The sequence below is a fragment of the Pristiophorus japonicus genome, chromosome 21 (assembly GCF_044704955.1).
Source record: "Pristiophorus japonicus isolate sPriJap1 chromosome 21, sPriJap1.hap1, whole genome shotgun sequence".
Lineage (NCBI taxonomy): Eukaryota > Metazoa > Chordata > Chondrichthyes > Pristiophoridae > Pristiophorus > Pristiophorus japonicus.
The window spans coordinates 39,421,108-39,439,976 of record NC_091997.1 but is presented as its reverse complement, the minus strand read 5'-3'; the positions used below and the strand labels follow the sequence as shown (position 1 = coordinate 39,439,976).

Below are 18,869 nucleotides of genomic sequence, written 5' to 3'. Positions count from 1 at the left end.
GGCGCGGCGCGCTCTTCGCAGCAGGGGGCGGAGCCTAACACTCGCGCCGATTTTCTAAGCAGCAGGGGGCGGGTACAATTTAAATTAGCCTTCGTGGTGCCGGCAACCCTGCGCGTGCGCGTTGGAGCGTGCGCGCAGTCTCACACAAACATCGGCACTCGGCCATTTTTTAAAATACTGCAGAAAAAGTGAAGATTTGTTTCTTGGACCCCTGCAAAGGCTTGTAATTTAATTTTTTTAAATATTTCTGTGTGTGAGGGAGTGCTTTTAGCAGCACTGCTGAATAAATCACCTGCTGAAATCAGTGAGTTCAGCTTTTCACTGCTAACCTTGCAGAACCGGTGCTGCATTGGTGCATGCAAATTAAGGACTGTGTGTTTGGAGAAATAAGAGTGCCAATTCAACTTTGCAATGGATCAACGTCCACCAAGAACAAAGAATTTCTTGCATGAGGAAGTGGAGATATTAGTCAACGTAATTGAGCAGAGAAGGCAGGAGCTAGATACCAGCAACAGAGGTCGCATAAAAGTGCCACCTAAAGAAATGAAGAAACGCTGGAACCAAGTTGCAGAAGATTACTACGCAGTGGTGTATACCAGGAGATCTGGAAGTCAGTGTACGACCTTGGTCAAGTAGTTAGTGTAAGTAATATTTCCCATTTTTAACTTAATCGTAATTGTAACCTGGCTATCTGTATGTCCCACCTTGCAGACTGACACACTGTAAAAAGTTATATTTTACTCTTTGCAGAAGAAATTGGCCCACAACAAAAGGGAGGCAACTCGGACAGGAGGAGGCATGCCCAATCTGCATCCACTGACACCCTTGGAACAAAGGGTAGCTGCTATGATGAGTCGTACATGGAGAAAAGCAATCGGTACAGCACAAGCTGGGCCCGCACGCGAGGAAGAGGGTAAGTCCTGAAAATGCATCGTGGCCCTTTAAATCAACCTGCTGCCTGGCCTGCTATGTGTGAGAGTACTCATGCCATCCATCCCTTGCTGTTAAGCATTTGACTGTTCTGATGTATTTTGCAGAACATGATGACGATGATGATGATGATGATGATGATGATGATGACGATGATGATGATGACGATGCTGCTGCTGCCAACCCTGAGGATCCTGAGGATACAGAACAAGAACCAGTACAACCAGCTGCGGACGATCCAGACTGGATGATGGCAGCGATGACTGAAATATCTGCAGGGGAGAGCTTCCAATTTAATGTTTATGAGCCCCCATCAAGGGGCATCAGAGTTTCAACCCCTCGCATAGGTCTTGGTTCCACGTTCCATGGTTTCGCTTCCGATGTTGCGGGTCCCAGTGGTGCTGCTGGTATAATGCAGCTTTCTACAGTCAATGCACTACCGTCCGAGCCTGCGCCTACCTCTCGCATAGGTTCTGGTTCCACCTGCTATGGTTTTGATTCCGACGCTTCGGGTCCCAGTGTTGCTGCTGATATCATGGAGCAGTTTACACCCATTCATCCAACATCCCAGCACACGGCTCGCACTCGAGTGCTATCATCTGGAACACCGAGCGCCCCACCATCCCAGCCCAAGCCTCTCCCTCTAGTACTGCCGTCTGCAACACAGAGCATCCCACCATCCCAGCCCAAGCTTCTCCCTCTAGTACTGCCGTCTGCAACACAGAGTGTCCTACCATTCCAGCTCGAGCCTCTCCCTCTAGTTCTGCCGTCTGCAACACAGAGCGTCCCACCATTCCAGCCCGAGCCTCTCCCTCCAGTTCAGCTGTCTGCAACACAGAGCGTCCCACAGTCCCAGCCCGCGCCTCCCAGTGTAGTGGTGCCACGAGGCAGACCCAGGCAGAGGTGAAGGAGATTGGAGACACACTCTCCTGAGATGCAGCATGCAACAGATGCGGCTCAGGTTGTGGCATTGGGTATGGAGACCAATGAGCTTACCTGATCACTCATCGGTGGGGTCAGTGCAGTGGGTGAAGAATTGACGGTCCTGACGGGAGAAATAGCAGTAATGACACGGGAACTTAGGGAGGGAATGTCCGAGGGAGTGCAATCGACGGCACAGGCCGTCAGGGAGGGCCTGGTTGAGGTAGCTGCTGCAATAAGGGCACACAGCCCAGCCAATCAAATGACACCCCATGAGGAAGTGAACATTCACTGAGATGTGGATGAGACATGGTTGCAGCCTTTCTTTGCTGCTTTTGTTCTTGTTCTTGATGTAGCTGTAGTAGCGTTTTTCAAATTGAAATTGTTTTGTAAGTTTTGTAACTTTACAACTTATAAGGGATCTTATGGTTTTTAAGTGATCTTATAATGTAAATGCTCTCACATTTTTTTGTATCTTATTTAATTTTGCACCTAAAAAGTGATCCTGAAGTTTAAGTGTTCTTCAGAGTGTAAGATTTTTCACAATGAAACTGTTTTGTAAATTTTGTAATTTTACAAGTTTATAAGTGATCTTCAAGAGTCATATTAAAAAGTATAGTTTGATACAACAAATATTTTATTAGAGCGACGTTAACTTTTCAATAAAATATTTTTTCATTAAAACTGTTTCATGTTCCATTAACACAACACAACATAGGAACAACTGCAAAGAATAAACATGTCCATGCGCAAAAGTGGTCGCAGAGCCCTCAGGCATCAGTAGTTGAAGCGTTCACAGATGAGCTGCTGGCGCAAGTCTCGAGCAATCGTTAAAGGTGCACGATGGACGGCCCTCCTCCGACCTCGTGCTCCGGCATCAGGCACTTGCATGCTTTCCTGATCGTCGTTATCATCCACATCCTGGTCTTCCATAATACTATCATCATGCACTGGACCCTCACGTTGGTATTCGGGTTCCACTATCAGCTCCTGCTGCCTCATGATGGCTAAGTTATGAAGCATGCAGCACACAACAGTGAAGTGACCGACAATCTGAGGAGAGTATTGCAACTGTCCTCCGGAATGGTCCAGGCATCGGAATCGCTGTTTCAATATGCCAATGGTCCTCTCAATGATGCTGCGCGTTGCAATGTGCGCCATGTTGTATTGACGGTCAGCTTCTGTCCGTGTCACGCGTATGGGCGTCATGAGCCAGGTGGCCAGGCCGTACCCTTTGTCTCCCAGTAGCCAGCTCTGCCCTTCTGGCTGCTGCTCAAACATGTCAGATATAACGCTGTCGCGTAGGCATCGTGGGTGCTGCCAGGGTATCTCGCATCGACTGACATGATGCGCTGCTTGTCGTCACACATGAGTTGCACATTGATAGAGTGGAAACCTTTCCTATTTCGGTACTGCTCAGATTCTTCCACAGGTGCTCGCAAGGCTATGTGAGTACAATCAATGCAGCCCTGTACCTATGGGAAGCCGGCAATCCTGAAGAAGCCCACAGCCCTCTCATGGATCGCTTGTGCGGTCATTGGGAAATTGATGAAGTCATTCCTTCGCGCATAAAGTGCAGCCGTGACCTGGTAAATGCAGGCATGTATTGCACGTTGAGAGATGACACACACATCTCCAGTTGTAGCCTGAAACGATCCCGAGGCATAGAAAGAAAGTGCAGCTGTTACCTTCACTTCAACAGACAAGGCAGTTGTCCTTCTGCTTCTGGGCTGCAAATCTGCTCTCACCATATCACTGATCTCAGTGACAACTTCTCTGCGAAAACGCAGCCTTTTCACACAATCAGCCTCACTCATGTCCAGGTACGAGCGCCTGGTTCGATATTGTCGACGTGGATAAGGTCTCCTGCCCATCAACCTACGGGCTACGACGTTCCTGGTGCGGTGAGTTCTAATCAATTCTATCCTATGCAGTGAATTGATGGCAAACCATTGCATAATACGTGGTGTTGACAATGCAGCACCCATTCTGCAAATTTAAATATAAAACTGTCGATGTGGCTGCCTCTCCCTGTCCAAATGGCCTCAGTCCCCCTCACAGCTCGAAGGCTGTTGCTGTATCTTTGGCTGCCGGCCAGCCACTGACGCCGCCCCTAAAGCGTGGCCGAATGGCCTCAAGCACCATAAAGAGCTGCGTGTGTCCTGCATTGATTCTTCGGCTGCCGGCCAGCCACTGACGCCGCTGCTATCTCATGGCCGAATGGCCTCACATCGGTCCGCTGATTCTTCGGCTGCCGGCCAGCCACTGACGCCGCTGATATCTCATGGCCGAATGGCCTCGGGTCCGTCCGGTGCTGCTTTCTCGCGGCCAGCCACGAAGGGAATGAAGGCCTGCCTCAAGCACTGCAGCTCAGCTCGAAGCTTGCTGCCGCTGCCGTCGAGACACTGACGCCACACCGCTGCCTGTCTCCAACATGAAAGGCCTGCCTGAAGTACTTTCACACAGGTAGGAACATGGTTTATTTAATCTTTTCTTTGCTTATAAATTTTTATTCAGGTTGGATTTATTTGTATAATATTTGTATAAGTATAACTAAGGATTGATTGTAGAATTTAATGACTTCCCTTCCCCCCCCTCCCCCCCCCCCACCTCGTTCCCTACGCCTAATTTGTAACCTACGCCTGATTTTCTAAAGTGTAGACAAGGTTTTTTCGAGCGTACAAAAATCTTCACTTACTCCATTCTAAGTTAGTTTGGAGTAAGTTTTCACTCACGAAACTTTGAAATCAGGAGTAAGTGGCCGGACACGCCCCCTTTTGAAAAACAAATTCTGTTCCAAAGTGAAACTGTTCTACCTGACTCGAACTGGAGCAAACTAAATGTGGAGAATTCCGATTTCTAAGATACTCCGTTCTCCACCAGTTGCTCCTAAAAATCAGGAGGAAATCATGTGGAAACTTGGGGCCCATACTAACTTGATTTCTGGACAATGACCAGGGTTTGAAATACATCAGTGATCCAGAAGGCAGAGGTCCTTGAATAGAGTTAATTAAAATGTCAGCAATGTTTTAAATACAAGGGCGAAAAATTACTGTCACTGATGATAGGGTATAAATGTTAAAAGTGCTCGTAACAAATGTGTCTGTTTGATATTTTAACAGATTTATTAACCCAAAATTTGATGTGAGTGGGTTAAACATTCGTACAATAGCATTGGCGAGTGATTTCTACCGTTACGTTCTTTTGACAATTATCTGCATTTATTTGATGTGTGAGCATCAAAGGGATTCACTTGATGGCCGTTCTGGACACTGTGCTAACTGCTCTGAGTCTGAGACCATTATTCTGCCCAGATTAGGTGTTCCCAGGGACTTGATTGACTGTTTTTTTATATATTCTTAATTCAAGCCCACGTGATTTCTAGACTCTGACAATTGGTTATAAAAGAGAACAAATATCCATCTTTAAACAGAGATTCTGAACGGAAGTTCGTTAAAATATGTGCCCATTCTCTGTGTTTATCTGTTGTACTCACTGCAGAACATGAATCAGTACTGAAACTGATTCACTGCAGAAAATGAATCAATACAAACTCTGATTCACTACAGAAAATGAATCACTAAAAATAATGATTCACTGCAAAAACAGATTTATTTCACTGTAGACTTCAGAAACCAAATGGCACACATTCCCAAATTCTTGTTTTAGGGACACTGTCTAAGGTCTCTCCAATCTATCAACATTATTGTGATCATTGGTCCTCTGAAATTTGCTCCTTCTATATAAGCTCCAAACACATTACCTTACAAGCACCTTGCTCCCTGTTTTCCAAATGTGATTTAAAACTAAGATTCATCGCAGCATCTGTTGCTGTCTCTCTTTCCTTCCCTGGATCTCAGAACTGTTGCACTCCTTAACTCGCTAAGGCTTCCTTCCTCCTTCAATCTCTACAGGCTATTGAAACTCAGCCTTGGCATCATCAACTACGTCTTGATTAGCCTCGTCTTTTCACCAACTCTGGTGAGGTCCATCTTTCGGGGGCTTTGCTTTGCACAAGCGTTTGATCAGGATCACAAAATGTGTACAGATGTTGAATTGGAATCAGGATTATGGTTCTGTACTTCATTAAAATAAGGGCCCAGAATTTCTGATCAGCGGCGCATGACGGCAATCGCCGCTGAACTCAAAGACATTTGCCCACAAAGATCTTACGATAACTGTGGCAAAAGCTTTAGCTTTCTCGATGTTAAATTGCTTGTTGCGCTGTCAAAATGGAATCCCTAGCCTGGAGCAGCAGTGATGTCACCTTGCTGTCTAAGCAACCAATCACAGTTGATAATTCTCAGAAACAGAAAACAGGAAATAAAAATCACTGATCATTAATTCAAAAAGAAATTGTACAGATAATGACATAAAGATTAGGACATACACATAGGGTTAAGTTGGAAGCTGCAATATCATAAAATATTTTGTTCTATTTTAAAATTCTAGTAATTGTCTATCATAATGGAAAAATTTGACATTCCACAAATATAAAACGTGTTTTTCAGGGCCAGAATGCTGTTCAGCAGTCACAACTCCGATAAAACCCCAGTTACACCTATGGCATACAAGGCGTAACTTTTTATAGGGTGTTTAACAGTGATATTATATGCTTGCCTCGCCTCCCCTTTAAATACATTTATACTATTCGCTTCAACTACTCCCTGTGGTAGCAAGTTCCACATTCTCACCACTATGGGTAAAGAATTTTCTTCTGAATTCCTTGTTGGATTTCTTGGCGACTATCTTATAATGATGGCCTCTAGTTATACTCTTCCCCACAAGTGGAAACATTCTCTCTGTATCCACCCTATCAAAACCTTTCATAATTTTATTAGGTCACCCCTCAGTCTTTTTTTTTCAAGAGAGAGGAGGCCCAGCCTGTTCAATCTTTCCTGATATATATACCCTCGCATTTCTGGTATCATCCTTATAAATCTTCTCTGCACAGCCTCCAGTGCCTCAAAATCCTTTTTATAATCTGGCGACCAGAACTATACGCAGTAGAGTTTGGTCTAACCAATATTCGATATAATTTTAGCATAACTTCCCTACTTTTCAATTGTATCCCTCTAGAAATAAACCCTAGTGCTTGGTTTGCTTTTATTATGGCCTTTCTATGTCCCTGCCTTTAATGATTTGTGTATTTGTACTCCGAGATCCCTTTGCTCCTCTACGCCACCTAGACTCACACCTTCCTAGTAATAAGTGAACTTCCTATTATTCCTACCAAAATGTAATATCTCACATTTCTCTGTGTTGAACTCCATTTGCCAATTAAATGCCCATTCTGCAAGTTTATTAATGACCTCCCGTAACTTGTTGCATCCTCCTCAGTCTTGACTATTGCCCCTAGTTTGGTGTCCTTCATAAATTTAGAAATTGTGTTTTTGCTTCAAAAGTCTAAATTGTTAATATAAATTGTGAATATCAGTGTTCCAGCACTGATCCTTGTGGAACACCACTACCCACCTTCTGCCACTGTGAAACTCTACATTTTACCCCTGCTCTCTGCTTTCTGTCTTGATGCTAGCTAGCTATCCATTCTGCTACTTGTCCCCTGACTCTGCATTCTCTGACCTTGTTCACCAGTCTATTATGGGGTACCTTATCAAAGGCCTTTTGAAAATCTAGATAAATTATACTCTCTCTATTACCTCTTCAAAAAATTCATTGAGATTGGCCAAGCAATAACAATGAATAGTTAGCATATATGGAGGTGCCTGACACCTCCCCTGCAATCTCCCTCCCAGCATTATGTACTGGTGGTCTGCCAGGTCTCCCCGCATCAGGATACAGTTTTCTTCTGTCCTCCACATTGTCCATCAGTGTCTCTAGCTCCATAATCAATTAACCTGTTGGCTCTCCTAGCACCTCTTACACCAGCCATCCTTCCAACCTCCTTCCAACCTCCTTTCCCGTCAGGACCTTGCTGCAAACCCTGGCCTAAGCAGCTGGCTCATTAGAAACCCTTACCTGCATGCTGAATTACTCTGGTGATAACATTCAAATTAAGACCGTCACACCGCTGAAAAATCCACTTTGGAAGGGTTCATTTGTGCTGGATCCCATTTTTTCACTTTTGGAGCTGAATATGGTGTGGCCCAGCCACAAAACATTTTTGGTGCTAATGGCCCCAAAAAGGTGGTGGGGTCATCAGCTTTCCAGCAGTACTGAATTTCGGACACTACACATTTTTCTAACGAATTATTAAATATGTGTAGTAATGCCTCAGCTATCTCTTTAGATTATTCTAAAAATGCATGGATACAGTCCATCCGCACCAGAGGTTTTATCCTCTTTGAGGTTGATTTGTTTATTTAATATATCCCCTTTGTTATTTTAAATGTGTTTTTCTCATTACTAATCTCATCATCCAATGTCACGTCCACCTGTTCTAACTCACTGGTAAATACCGAAACAAAATAATGATTTAATATTTCTGCCATCTCTCTCTATCGTTACCTGTGGTATTGTCCTGTTTAGCCTTTAATGGCACAGTCCCATCTCAACCTTCCTTTTTTTATTGATCTAACTGAAAAATATTTTACTATTTTGTTTTATGTTCCTTGACAATTTAATTTCATCGGGCTGGATTTCAGGCTTTGATGTTTTTGGGGCGATAATGCCGCGGGGCGGGAAAGTTAGCGGCCAGGAATAGTTTCTGCTTTACTAGTTAAGTTTAGGCATCTGGGCCCTGTGTCGGGGGTTCAGCGCTAGGGGAGGCGTCGTACACCTCTCCTGGAGCAAGGATCGGAGACACCTGAGCTAAAGGCCTGAACGGGAGCGCTCCGAGAGACATTTGGGAGTGGGGGGGAAACCTGAAGAAAACACACAAACATTCCCAAAGCATTGCCCACGCCACCACAACACAATTCGCTAAAAAAATTCAAAGAAAAAACAATCACACTTACCTCAGGAGTCCATTACTCACCTGTTCACCGATGGGATGGTTGGACCGCCCTGATTTCCCAGGTGGTCATTGCGGGACGTGAATGAAGGTGGACGGGTCGGGCAGGAGCTCAAACTCGCACCAGTGTCGTTTCACACCGGCGCAGCTCTTCCCGGCGGTGCTGCTCAGTGCCGCTGCTAAACCTGACCGGAGGATCACTGCGGGGCGCTGGATGCTGAATGCACAGCCAGAACACTTCACCGCCGCCATTGCTGCCAATCCGGGGCGGAATCCATAGCGCAGAAGACCGGAAAATCCCAAATTCCTGTTGCCTTCCTAAATTGTTTTTTTGATTTCTCTCCCAATCTTTTCCTATTCTCCCTTATCATGCAATCCCTCTTACCTTACCCCCAATTGTTCCCTTATGGCTTTATTCATCCATGGAGTCTCATTAGTGTTTAGTTTGTTCTTTCGTTTTAGTGCAATATATTGTTGGCGCACTCTGATGAACGCAATATTAAATGTTTCCCATTGCTGTTCCACATTATTTTTTGCCAATATTGTTGCCCATTTTATTTTGTCAAGTTCTATTCTCAGCCCCTCAAAATCAACTGTTCTCCAATCTATTACTCTGGATTTTGTCATTAGGGAGCTAGCCTACGTGAAGAATGACACTTGAGTGAGATACTGGAAAGCTGTTGACAGCTTAGGAATTGTCCCCCTAGCAACAGTCAGCACCTGAAGGAGAGGAGTAAATTCAAGGGGATAAACATTTTGAATGAAAATTATGAGTTAACCCTTTATGTTGCTGAGCAGAGGCACTGTTATGGCTGCGTTACCTGTTTCTTGTCTTTATTTTAATTCCTTTTCTCTCATGAATGTATGTGCTCAAGTGACCCTTAGAAACTGGAGTAAAATAAGGAAGAAAGTTGAATAATTCCTCAGATTTTCTCTGGAGTATCCCTTTGAGGTGGACAAGGATTGAGATCCTTCCTGTGACTGGGACAAAACACAATGGAAGAGCTCAGTACCAGATGGAATTCTGACCGATTTCTTAATGGCAGATATGTGCCAGGAACAAGAGGGAAGCTAATCCTAGGCCAGCTTAATGATGAGGGCTGCTTCCATCATCTTAAATACAAGGAAAACATCTTTCCTGGGGCACACAAGAATATAGATTGTAATCGTTTCTCTCTTTTTAACTTAGATCTGCTTTAACTCTGTCGATTTGATCCGTTCAGTTTAAATTACTGATCTCTATGAACATTTCTTTCATGGAACTGTTGCAAGATGAAATAGTTTTACTTTACCCCGCAGAGACAAAATTCCCTCTGAAATCTTTTTATTCTAATTGGTTTTCCAGGTGGAGAGGATTGAGGAAAGAATTTTCCCACCATTGCAATTACTAGCGGACCAACCTTGGCGAGAGGTGGGAGCAGTGTCGGAGCGGCCTATAAAGGCCCAGTGGGAGCTCGAGAGTCAGCGGCAGTTGGTGAGAGGTGGGAGCAGTGTCGGAGCGGCCTATAAAGGCCCAGCGGGAGCTCGAGAGTCAGCGGCAGTTGGCGAGAGGCGGGAGCAGTGTCGGAGCGGCCTATAAAAGGCCCAGCGGGAGCTCGAGAGCCAGCGGCAGTTGGTGAGAGGTGGGAGCAGTGTCGGAGCGGCCTATAAAGGCGTACTTGTGCAGCTACAGCGGGAGAGAAAGCAAAAGGTGACGTCACAGCCAATGAGGTAAGTGATTGGCTGGTGATTGGTGAATAGCTTTTCTTTTTATTTTTATATCAGTAAGTAAACTGTAACATTGTTATTACCAATTTAAGGATATCTAAGGGTTAAGGCATGGCAGGAGAGATCGGTCACGTGATATGCTCCTCCTGTGCCATGTGGGAACTCAGGGACGCTTCCGGTGTCCCTTACGACTACATGTGTAAGAAGTGTATCCGCCTCCATCTCCTGATGGACCGCGTTGCGGAATTGGAGCTGAGGGTGGATTCACTTAAGGAAGGATATACTAGCTTTGGAAGGGGTACAGAGACGATTCACTAGGCTGATTCGAGAAATGAGGGGGTTAACTTATGATGATAGATTGAGTAGACTGGGTCTTTACTCGTTTGGAGTTCAGAAGGATGAGGAGTGATCTTATAGAAACATTTAAAATAATGAAAGGGATAGACAAGATAGAGGCAGAGAGGTTGTTTCCATTGGTGGGGGAGACTAGAACTAGGGGGCACAGCCTCAAAATACGGAGGAGCCAATTTAAAACCGAGTTGAAAAAGAATTTCTTCTCCCAGAGGGTTGTGAATCTGTGGAATTCTCTGCCCAAGGAAGCAGTTGAGGCTGGCTCATTGAATGTTTTCAAGTCAAAGATAGATAGATTTTTAAGCAATAAGGGAATTAAGGGTTACGGGGAGAGGGCGGGTAAGTGGAGCTGAGTCCACGACCAGATCAGCCATGATCTTATTGAATGGCGGAGCAGGCTCGAGGGGCTAGATGGCCTACTCCTGTTCCTAATTCTTATGTTCTTATGTTCTAACCTAGAAATGAGCAGGAAACTGGGGAAATGCAGGAAACTGAAGAGACCCTGGTCCTTCAGCTCACAGATGAGGAGTTTGAAATAACGCAGCAGTTATTTGAAGAATTTGGATTTCACCTTCAGAGAGAAAACGCTTCAAACTCACACATTGTGGATTATGGAAAAAAACAAAAGTTGTTGCATGTCTTTGCTGCTCTGTATGTTCTCAATGCTTTAAATAACTGAGCAACCATGAATGATTCACGCCAGTCGTACATGGTCCTTGAAGATGCAACCCTTCCCTTTCCAGTCATCCCTTTGCTGACTACAGGCTGCATCCTGTTCCTATCTGTCTACTGGAGACGTTGCCCTCATTGTGACATTGATGGCCACATCCTCACCTGGTCTCTCTTTGGCCACTTGAGGTACCATCTTTGGATGCAGAGGGCATCTTTTGAATTATGTGTTTGCTTGTAACATTGTAGAACTGCAAAGTGCATATATTGGTTAACTCTCTGTGCTGCTGTAGACTGGGTAGTGTCACTGTATTCTGTTGTATTACCTGTCACTTTGCATCAATAAAGTCCTTTACTCTCACAATAGAGAGAGAAAGAAAAAATTTTGTGCATTTATATAGCACCTTTCACCACCTCAGGATGTTCCAAAGCACTTTACAACTTTCCAGCCAAAAAAATACTTTTGAAGTGTGGTCAATGAAATGTAAAAATGAGGGATAAATATTGGACAGAACATTTGTATTTGCCTTATTCTTTCATCAGAGAATACATACAGCAACAAAAACTTGCATTGTCCAGCACCTTTAACATAGTAAAACATCCCAGGCATTTCAGAGAAGCATAATCCAACAAAAATATACACCGAGCCAAAGAAGGAGATATTAGGATAGGCAATCAATAGCTTGGTCAAGGAGGTAGGTTTTAAGGGGGGCCTTAAATAAGGAGAGGAAGGTGTGGCCATTTAGGGAGGGAATGCCAGAGATTGGGGCCTAGACAGCTAAACGTGTGGCTGCCAATAGTGGGGTGAAGTAAGTGGGGATGAACAAGAGACCAGAGCTGGAGCAACGCAGAGTTCGGGAAGGGTTGGAGGGTTGGAGGAGGTTACAGAGATAGAGGAGCATGAGGCCATGGAGTGATTTCAACAGAAGGATCAGAATTTTTAAATGATCACTTTTTCTACTGTCCTGTCCACCTTGTTAGTCTCCCTGGTAAATACTGTTTATCTTGTGCATCCCATAGTGATTCTATGGCCACAATTTCCCCCTAAATAAACAGGTGGGTCTGGAGCATGGGGCAGTTCAATTGTTAAAGATATTCCTGACCTGAACCCGCCTGCAACCCACCCACTTCTGGTTTTGATGGGAGCCGGAGGGGGCGAGACAAGAGAGGGCAGCCAACCTGCTCCTAGGGGAGGCGGTATGTCAATTTAAATATTGTAATGAGGCTGAAAACCTCTCTATTCCCCTCCATTTTGAATGTAACTGCCCCTCAATTCGTGAAACCCGGTAGTTAAATATCAGGAGTCTCAATCCAGGAAACCTAAAGGGAGGCGGGAGCTGCCGGATCCGGCAGGTAAGTGCTTTTCCAGTACTGCTGGTGGGCCAGTGGGAGGGCAGGTGTGTTTAACCCCACCCTGACACCTCAAACTAACCCGCCGTCATTGTCATGTATTTCACCATCTTGCAATGACAATAGTTATGTAACTGCAACTCATGCACACTGTACCTGTACCCTTGAAATCCACACCCTGACCACAGTGGGTGAGCTTGCGGGAGACACTCCTCACCTGGGTTTCCAGGTATAAAAGGGGAGGTCCCACCCAGGGTCAGCGCTCCTTGGTCCTGGGAATAAAGTGAAGGTCACAGAGTGACCATGTCTGATATATACATGCCTTGTGTGAGTTTGTAACAAGGTGCAGAGACACCACATTTGGCGACGAGAAACGGGAATCACCGAACCACGAGAATGGCCATCGGTGGCACAGAGGAATGCTACTGTGTGGGTGAGGACTGGGACAACTTTGTGGAAAGACTCCAGCAGAGCTTTGTCACAAAGGACTGGCTGGAAGGAACAGCGGCTGACAAGCGGAGGGCACATCCACTGACCAGCTGTGGTCCACAGACGTATGCGCTGATGAAAGACCTGCTCACACCCCAAAAGCCAGCGGACAAGTCCTTCGAAGGGCTCAGCCAGCTGATCAGTGAGCATCTCAAGCTGGCAAGTAGCGTACACATGGCCCGGCACCGGTTCTACTCTCACCGGCATCGGGAGGGTCAAAACGCCTCGGACTTCGTGGCGGAACTGCGGCGTTTGGCCAGTCTCTCTAAGTTCTCTGTGCCTGCAGGGGGGAGATGTTAAGGGACTAGTTCATTGAGCGCATTAATCATGCCGGCATTTTCAGGAAGCTCATAAAGACCAAGGATCTTTAGAAGGGGCGGCATTGATAGCTCAGACCTTTATGGCAGGGGAAGAGGAGACCAAGCTAATTTACGCATGCAGCCCTGGTTTTAACGTTGCGATGAACCAGGGAGTTAATGTTGTAAAAGTGATACAGAGCCCCGCAGGCAGCAAGGGCAATTCGACACCGCCCAGGCAGGCAAGGGCAATTCAACACCGCCCAGGCAGCAACAAGCTCCAGGGTGGGCCCGCAACAGGAAGAATGGAAAGGGGATTGGCAATTCACGCCATCACGAGGAACAATGCATCCTGTGATGGGACCATTAACACCCTCCATCAGAGTGCTTAGAAACAGCCAAATGGGCCATCAGAGAGGAATGTCTGGGAATAGTCCTTTTGTTAACAGCACTCTCAGCTCATGCTCGAGGTGTGGGGATAGACACTCTGCCAAAAGCTGCAGGTTCCAGCTTCATACCTGTAGGATTTGTAATGTCAGTGGACATTTGGCCAGGATGTGCAAAAAGGCATTAGCGAAGCTAGTCTGCGAGACAGAGGAACCAGACGAGGGGTCTGTAATGCAAGATGAGGCCTGGGGAACAACCATGGATGCTGAAGTTCAGTGAGTTCATGTGGCTGATGTCCACAGCTCATACACTAAAACGCCACCTGTGATGATGACAGCTTTACTGAACGTGCACATGGAGCTGGATACGGGAGCTAGCTAGTCACTCATGAGCGCCCAACAATTTGAGAGACTATGGCCCAAACTGGAACGCATTGAGATGCAGCTACGTACGTACACCAAAGAGATCATCCCAGTGCTGGGCAGTGCAAACTTGGTGGTAACGCATAATGGATTACAGAACCGGCTACCACTCTGGATTGTTCCGGGAAATGGCCCCGCGCTTTTGGGGAGGAGTTGGCTAGCTGAGATGAATTGGAAAAGGGGGGATGTGCACGCCATTTCAACCATGGAGCGAAGTTCATGCTCGCAGATATTGCAAAAATTTGAGTCACTCTTTCAACCTGGTGTCGGAACGTTCAAGGCACTAAAGTAGTGATACGCATCACTCCGGACGCAGACCAGTGCACCATAAAGCCAGAGCGGTGCCGTACGTGATGCGTGAGAAAATTTAAAGTGAACTGGACTGGCTGCTAAGAAAGGGCATAATTTCGGCCGTTGAATTCAGCGACTGGGCAAGTCCCATCGTTCCCGTCCTCAAAGCAGATGGCTCGGTTAGGATTTGTGGCGACTACAAAGCCACCATCAACCAAGTATCACTGCAAGACCAATAGCCGCTTCCGAGAGCAGAAAACCTCTTTGCCACGCTGGCAGGTGGAAAGCTGTTCACAAAGCTGGACCTCACTTCAGCCGACATGACTCAGGAACTGGGGAAGATTCCAAGCTTCTGACTACCATCAAGACGCACAAAGGATTATTTGTCTACAACAGGTGCCCGTTTGGTATTCGTTCGGCAGTGGCTATCTTTCAGCGAAACATGGAAAGCTTGCTCAAGTCCATCCCTGGAACGATCGTGTTCCAAGACGACATCCTTATAACGGGTCGAGACACGGAGGAACACCTCCGCAACCTCGAGGAGGTGCTACGCCGATTGGATTGGGTAGGCTTGTGGCTGAAAAAGGCCAAGTGCGTGTTTTTGGCCCCAGAGGTCGAGTTCCTGGGCAGGAGGGTTGCCGCAGACGGGATCCGGCCCACTGAATCAAAAACTGAGGCGATTCGCTGGGTGCCCAGTCCCGGCAACACGTCGGAGATGCGATCATTCCTGGGACTTTTGAACTATTTTGGGAACTTTCTGCCGCACTTAAGAACATTGTTGGAGCCGTTACACATGCTCCTCCGTAAAGGTTGTGAATGGTCTTGGGGGGATTGTCAAGAACGGGCTTTCAATAACACAATAAGTTTGTGTTCCAACAAACTGTTGACTTTGTATGACCCCTGTAAAAAACTGGTTTTAATAACATGCGATGCATCATCCTACGCGGTTGGGTGTGTATTGCAGCAGGGTAACGATGACGGCCGACTCCAATCGGTGGCTTACACCTCCAGGTCGCTCTCCCAGGCAGAGTGTGGATATGGCATGGTCGAGAAGGAGGCACTCGCGTGTGTGTATGGTGTGAAAAAGATGCACCAGTACCTTTTCGGTCGACAGTTCGAGCTAGAGACGGACCACAAGCCGTTAACATCCCTGTCGTCCGACAGCGAGGCTGTCAACGCTAACGCATCAGTTCGCATACAGTGATGGGCCCTCACGCTGGCTGTGTATGACTACACCATACAGCACCGGCCAGGCACCGAAAATTGCGCTGACGCACTCAGCAGGCTCCCACTGGCCACCACCAAGGGGGCGTCGGAGCAGAGTGCCAAGATGGTCATGGCCGTTGAGGTCTTTGACATTGCGGGCTCCCCCATCACAGCCCGCCAGATCAAACTCTGGACCAACAGGGACCCCCTCCTATACATGATAAAGAAATGTGTCCTGATTGGGCGCCTGCACACAGGGCGTGCCCCGAGGAAGTCAGGCCGTTTCAGAGACGGATGGATGAGCTCTCCATCCAAGCCGACTGCCTGCTATGAGACAGCTGGTAGTCATGCCCCAGAAAGGAAGGGAAGCATTCATCAGGGAATTCCACAGCAAGCACCCTGGCATCGTGTTAATGAAGGCCATTGCCCGGTCACATGTATGGTGGCCGGGGATTGATTCAGACCTGGAACACTGTGTTCGCAGGTGCACAACGTGTGCCCAGCTGGGCAATGCCCCCAGGGAGGCTCCACTCAGCCCGTGGCCCTGGCCCACCAGGCCATGGTCACGTATTCACGTAGACTATGCGGGCCCGTTCATGGGGAAAATGTTCCTGATCGTAGTCAATGCATACTCGAAGTGGATCGAGTGCATCATATTGAACTCGTGCACAACATCCATCACAGTGGAGAGTCTGCGTAAGGTTTTCGCGACCCACGGCTTGCCGGACATCCTGGTCAGCGACAATGGCCCGTGTTTCACCAGCCATGAATTCCAGGAGTTTATGTCGGGCAATGGGATCAAGCACGTCCAGACAGTGCTGTTCAAGCCGGCCTCCAATGGCCAGGCGGAACGGGCAGTCCAAGTCATAAAGCAGCGCATGCTCCGCATCCAAGTACTCTCCCTTCAGTACCACCTATCGCGCCTCCTGCTGGCCTACAGTTCCCGGCCGCACTCGCTCACGGCAGTCCCTCCAGCGGAACTCCTCATGAAACGCACGCTCAAGATGCGGCTGTCCCTCATTCACCCACACCTGGCAGACATTGTTGAGGACAAGCGCCAGTCCCAAACCGAGCTCCATGATCGAGGCTCAAGGGGGAGGTGTATAGAAATAGACGACCTGGTATTTGTTCTTAACCATGCTTTGGGACCCAAATGGCTTGAGGGCACCGTAATTGGCAAAGAAGGAAACAGGGTCATGGTGGTCAGACTAAACAATGGGCAGATATGCCGCAAACACTTGGACCAAGTAAAGACAAGGTTCAGCATAGACATGGAGGAACCGGAAGAAGAGCATGATGAGATAGAACCCACACCGACTGCCAGCGTACGAGCAACAAAGACAGCTCTCAGCATGCACAGTCCCTGCGGCCAGCCCGGACAGGCCGGAATCACGTCAAGTGACAGAGACGCGTGCTGAGGCTCAGCCACCAGAGCCACAACTGCGGCGCTCCAGGAGAGAGCGTCGACCGCCCGATAGACTTAACCTCTGAAACTAAAAGACTCAAGGGGGGAGGTGATGTCATGTATTTCACCATCTTGAAATTATAATTGTTATGTAACTGTAACTCATGCACACTTTACCTGTACCCTTGAAATGCACACCCTGACCACAGGGGGTGAGCTTGCGGGAGACACTTCTCACCTGGGTTTCCAGGTATAAAAGGGGAGGTCCCACCCAGGGTCAGCACTCTTTGGACCTGGGAATAAAGTGAAGGTCACAGATTGACCGTGTCTGAAATATACATGCCTCGTGTGAGTTTGTAACAAAGTGCAGAGACACTACATTCATGTGCCTCCCTTCCCACTATCGGTCAACGCCCCCATCCCCACAGCGAACTCTCCCTTAACAATCTCTCCCATCCACGATCCAACTCACTTCCCTCCATGGATGCCCAATGTGTTCTGAATTTATCCCATTTAGCACAGTGGTAGTGCCACACAATGATAGAGGGTGTCTTCAACGTGAAGATGGGACATCTTCTGCAAAGGTATTTTGCGGTGATCACTGCTATCAATGCTTTCATGGAAAAATGCATCTGTGACAGGTATATTGGTGAGGATGAGGTCAAGTAGGTTTTTCCCTCGTGTTGGTTCTCTCACCAACTGCTGCAGGCCCAGTCTGGTAACTATGTCCTTCAGGACTGGGTCAGCTGTGGTGCTAACGAGCCACTCTTGGTGATTGAAGTCCCCCACCCAGAGTACATTCTGTGCCCTTGCTATCCTCAGTGCTTCTTCCAAATGGTGCTCAACATGGAGGGGCACTGATTCATTAGCTAAGGGAGGGTGATAGGTGGTAATCAGCAGGACTTGTCCTTGCCCATGTTTGACCTGATGCCGTGAGACTTCATGGGGTCCAGAGTTCATGTTGAGGACTTCGAGGGTCACTCCCTCCTGACTGTACACCACTGTGCCTCCACCTCTGGTGAGTCTGTCCTTTCTGTGGGACAGGACACACCCAGGGATAGTGATGGAGGAGTCTGGGACATTGGCTGGAAGGTATAACTATGTGAGCACGACTATGTCAGTCTGTTGTTTGACTAGTCTGTGGGACCAATTTTGGTGCAAGTCCCCAGAGGACTTTGTAGGGTCGACTGGGCTGGGTGTGCCGTTGTCATGTCCAAAGCCAGTGCCGAGGTTAATGCTGGGCGGTCTGTCTAGTTTATTCTGATTATTGTTTCTTGTAGCATTTTTGTTTCACAACTCAGTGGCTTGCTAGGTCATTTCAGAGGACAGTTAAGAGACAATCAGATTGCTGTGGGACACATATAGGCCAGAGCAGGTAGGGACAGCAGATTTTATGACAATCCAGTATTACAGACACAAGCTTTTTATTCCAGAATTATTTAATTTACTGTGGTGGCATTTGAACTCACATCTCCAGATTATTAGACCAGGTCTCTGGATTACTCGTTCCCGTAACTTAGCCATGATGCCAC

The 18,869-nt window shown here is 47.1% G+C and overlaps 1 protein-coding gene across 1 annotated transcript; it reads left to right on the top strand.

The window, feature by feature from the left end:
- Positions 1 to 717: 717 nt before the first annotated feature.
- On the top strand, positions 718 to 2,307 carry LOC139233655 (uncharacterized). Its single transcript, XM_070864064.1, has 2 exons — positions 718 to 913; positions 1,038 to 2,307. The coding sequence occupies exons 1-2, from the start codon at positions 799 to 801 to the stop codon at positions 1,835 to 1,837; spliced, it is 915 nt and encodes a 304-aa protein (XP_070720165.1). The 5' UTR covers positions 718 to 798; the 3' UTR covers positions 1,838 to 2,307.
- The last annotated feature ends 16,562 nt before the right edge of the window (positions 2,308 to 18,869 follow it).

Coding starts and splice junctions, on each gene's coding strand:
- LOC139233655 (XM_070864064.1), top strand. CDS start 799: ATGCCCAATCTGCATCCACTGACACCCTTGGAACAAAGGGTAGCTGCT. Junction 914..1,037: donor GCCCGCACGCGAGGAAGAGG/GTAAGTCCTGAA, acceptor TGTATTTTGCAG/AACATGATGACGATGATGAT.